The 3,051-nt window shown below is 43.3% G+C and overlaps 1 protein-coding gene across 1 annotated transcript in view; it reads right to left on the minus strand.

Annotated features, from left to right (window-relative positions):
• GOLGA1 (golgin A1) overlaps positions 1 to 2,783 on the minus strand; it is a 14,792-nt gene extending 12,009 nt beyond the window's left edge. Inside the window, exons 1-2 of the mRNA XM_010175558.1 lie at positions 2,649 to 2,783; positions 1,039 to 1,129 (exon numbers count right to left, since the gene is read on the minus strand). Of these exons, the coding sequence (XP_010173860.1) occupies positions 1,039 to 1,129; positions 2,649 to 2,783 (226 nt within the window). The remainder of the gene's footprint in view (positions 1 to 1,038; positions 1,130 to 2,648) is intronic.
• Between the last annotated feature and the right edge of the window lie 268 nt (positions 2,784 to 3,051).

Raw genomic sequence — 3,051 nt, forward strand, 5'->3', positions numbered from 1 at the left:
ATGCCTGCTGAGGAAAAGTCGGGTGACCACCACAATGAACACTAATAGTTCTGCACTGTCCAGAGGGTACGTGGTTGGTACAGACAGGAGGATCAGTCCTGGGTGTGCTAGTTACACAAAGAAGGGCAGTACCAGGGAGTGAAGAACTAGCCCCACTTTTTACTTCATTCAAAACCAGTGGCCTGTTTAACTCTGTCTAGGAAAGGTCCCTCGCACTGCAGGATGCAGGGATGAGGCAGTTCAGACGCCTGTGTCCTTGCTCCACACTGCTCGTTGTTCAGGGCAGGCGGTATCTCTGAGGCTGAGCCCTGGCTGGCTCACAACCTCACGCTCTGACCGCTACCGAGCACAGCTGACAAGGAAGACAAATATAAAAAACCAAACCAAAATACACACAGACCTCGGAAAAGTTTATGTACAACGGAAGGGAGGATTTACTTACTGATCAGGCTGCTTGCACGAGCCTCTTAAGAGTCTCCCTCTCGTACTAAGCCCCAGCCAGCACTTTTAAGTTTATCTTATGCAAACAGGTGAACACTTTGCCCTTTCAAACTGCAATGGGAAATCGTTTTTGAATCTCAGACTTCCTTGAACTGAACAGGAGCCTGACAAGTCTCCAGGATAAATGAAAATAATCCTGAGCTGGCTATAACCTTTCCTCATTTTCCAAGGCCTTCTAGGAGCTTTGGGAAGCAGCAGCATAACACAGGTTAGCCTAGAAATAAACCATTACACACAGACAGTACATAAAAGTGGGGAAAGACACTATTTGAAGCATGGGGACAGAAAGTTATCCCAGCTGCTCAAAAGAATCTCTTAAGTGTGTTAAGAAATCAGTAGAAAAGAGTCAGTTGTCTTTGCAAAAAGATGCTACCTAGGTGACAATCAACAGGGTTGTTACAAACCAATTTTCAAGAAACACCTGTATTCTTTTGTATTTTTAATACATTGCATGTATTTTTAATAAATTACAACACTTCAGTTCAAAGGAAAATGTTTCCTAAAGTAATAGGGTTTTACATGAATCCAGACACATACCTGACAGCTTGACTTCCAGTTTTCTTATTTGTTCATTTCTTCTGAACAACTGGGATGAAAGATCCTCTCTAGAGCTGCTTCCATCAGAAGCCTTGGTAAAAAAAAACCAACACAACATTTACAGAATTTAGCAAAAGGGATCCTGCCATACACCAACTCTGTGATAAGAAACACTATCCCACCTAGGAACAATGTTTCAGTCTTTAACATAAAGAGGAAAGCAGAGTGTGTGGAAAATGCTGAAGAAGGAAAACAGTAAGAGCTTAAATAGCCAGCTCTGTTCCGTGGAACACAACGCTGTTAAACGAAACTACAGCTGAAAACTATTTGCTCCAGCTGATCACAGAGGAGACAGTGGAATAGATGACTAAGGGGGGAGTGGGGAAAATCAGGCTCTACAGTGCAGGTCTCAGGTTGGGTCAAAGCAAAAGCCTTTTGGAAAACTAAGGCAGGAGAACAGAAGCAGCAACACTCCTCAGGCAGGACAAGTCTGCCCCAGCACGAACGCAGCAGCGTTTCCATCCCGAGGTCTCTCCGTGCAAAACCCACTTACACACAACTGACATGATTCTCTATGTTTTGGGGGTTTTTTTCACCATAAAAATCAATGTTAAGAGCAGTTAAATTAATACAGCTCAAACAACCAATTCTTGGGAGGTTTTCTGAAAACCACTCAAGACTCCAGCTACGGTCATCAATTGTTTGTTGTTCTCTACGCTCACAAGATGGTAAATTAAACTTCTACGTGAGAATTTAAGTGCAAAACCACTTCAGAATAACACAAGACCAACATATTTCCACTGCAAAATGTATTCAGACGTTAAAGAGTTACAACTTTTTGCTTAACAGAACTGGAATTTCAGCTGAGCTGCAGAAAAATTGAGTTGAAACTCAAGCTGGTAAATAACTTCTCCATTTTGCAGACAACAAAGCAGATTCACAAAGGGACGGGGACTCTGCTGGCTCCAACACTGGCGTGGCAGTGTCTTAATCTGGGTTTTGAAAAATATTACAGCCATCAAAGGGCAGAGGAACCAGGGCATTGCAGGGTTTCACCTAACCCATACGCTCCTGGAGCTGTACAGCTTGTTTAAACAATGCTTTGTAACAAAAGAGAGTTTAAAAAACCACACTGGAGGAACTACAATAGTTCTGAGGGCAGCAAAATTGAATACACACTGCATGAAGAACATGCTCAAGTAGAGAGAGCGGTAGGAAGCCAAGAGGTAAACACAGGGCCATCACAAGACCAGAGCTGAGCAGCAGGTAGCTTGCCTTCCTACTGCTTTGGTAATTAATTTTACAAATTAAGGTATCTTGCACCTTACTACAGCTTTATTCCATATTTTATATCTGTTTAACAACGCTCTGTATTGAGACAGCTTTGTAACTTGTGTTTACATGGGAATATAAACCTCCCAGTGACTACTGTGGTCAACACCCAAACGTTTTCTCTTTAGTATTTAAGTTTACTCAAGCTAATAATTCATTTATGCATTAAGATGTACAAAGACACCACAATACATACTCAATTTATACACTACCCCTAAAATGGTTGGCTGTAAAGCTGCGAGAGAAACACTGTGAGAGAAACAAAGATCCAAACTTACAAAGTCATCTCCAGAGTCTGCTCCCACGGAGGTAATGGACTCCTTACTGACAGACCTGGGTATCCTGGCAGCTCCTCCCGGCCTGGGAGCGATAGCCGCCTCTTCTGCGATCTTCTTCTTCAGCTTTGCAAACATTGTGCTGGTCTGTGGCGCTGGGACAGCCGGGTGCTTTGGAGAGCTGCTGTCTCCAGGACAGTTACTGCACTGACAGGCTGTTTAAAGCTTTGTGCCTCATCCACGCCGGTCTATTGCACTGCTAGTTCTGTTAAAGCCTTCATAGCCTCACAGTGCCTGTGAATTAAAGACACGGCCTCCACGCTAAAAATCCCCCCCTCCGTTAAGCGTTTAAAGATAACTAAACACCTTTTAACGTCACACCCGCTTTAGCAATCTAATAAAGTCA

The sequence above is a fragment of the Antrostomus carolinensis genome, unplaced genomic scaffold, assembly GCF_000700745.2.
Source record: "Antrostomus carolinensis isolate BGI_N321 unplaced genomic scaffold, ASM70074v2 scaffold37769, whole genome shotgun sequence".
NCBI classification, from domain to species: Eukaryota; Metazoa; Chordata; class Aves; order Caprimulgiformes; family Caprimulgidae; genus Antrostomus; species Antrostomus carolinensis.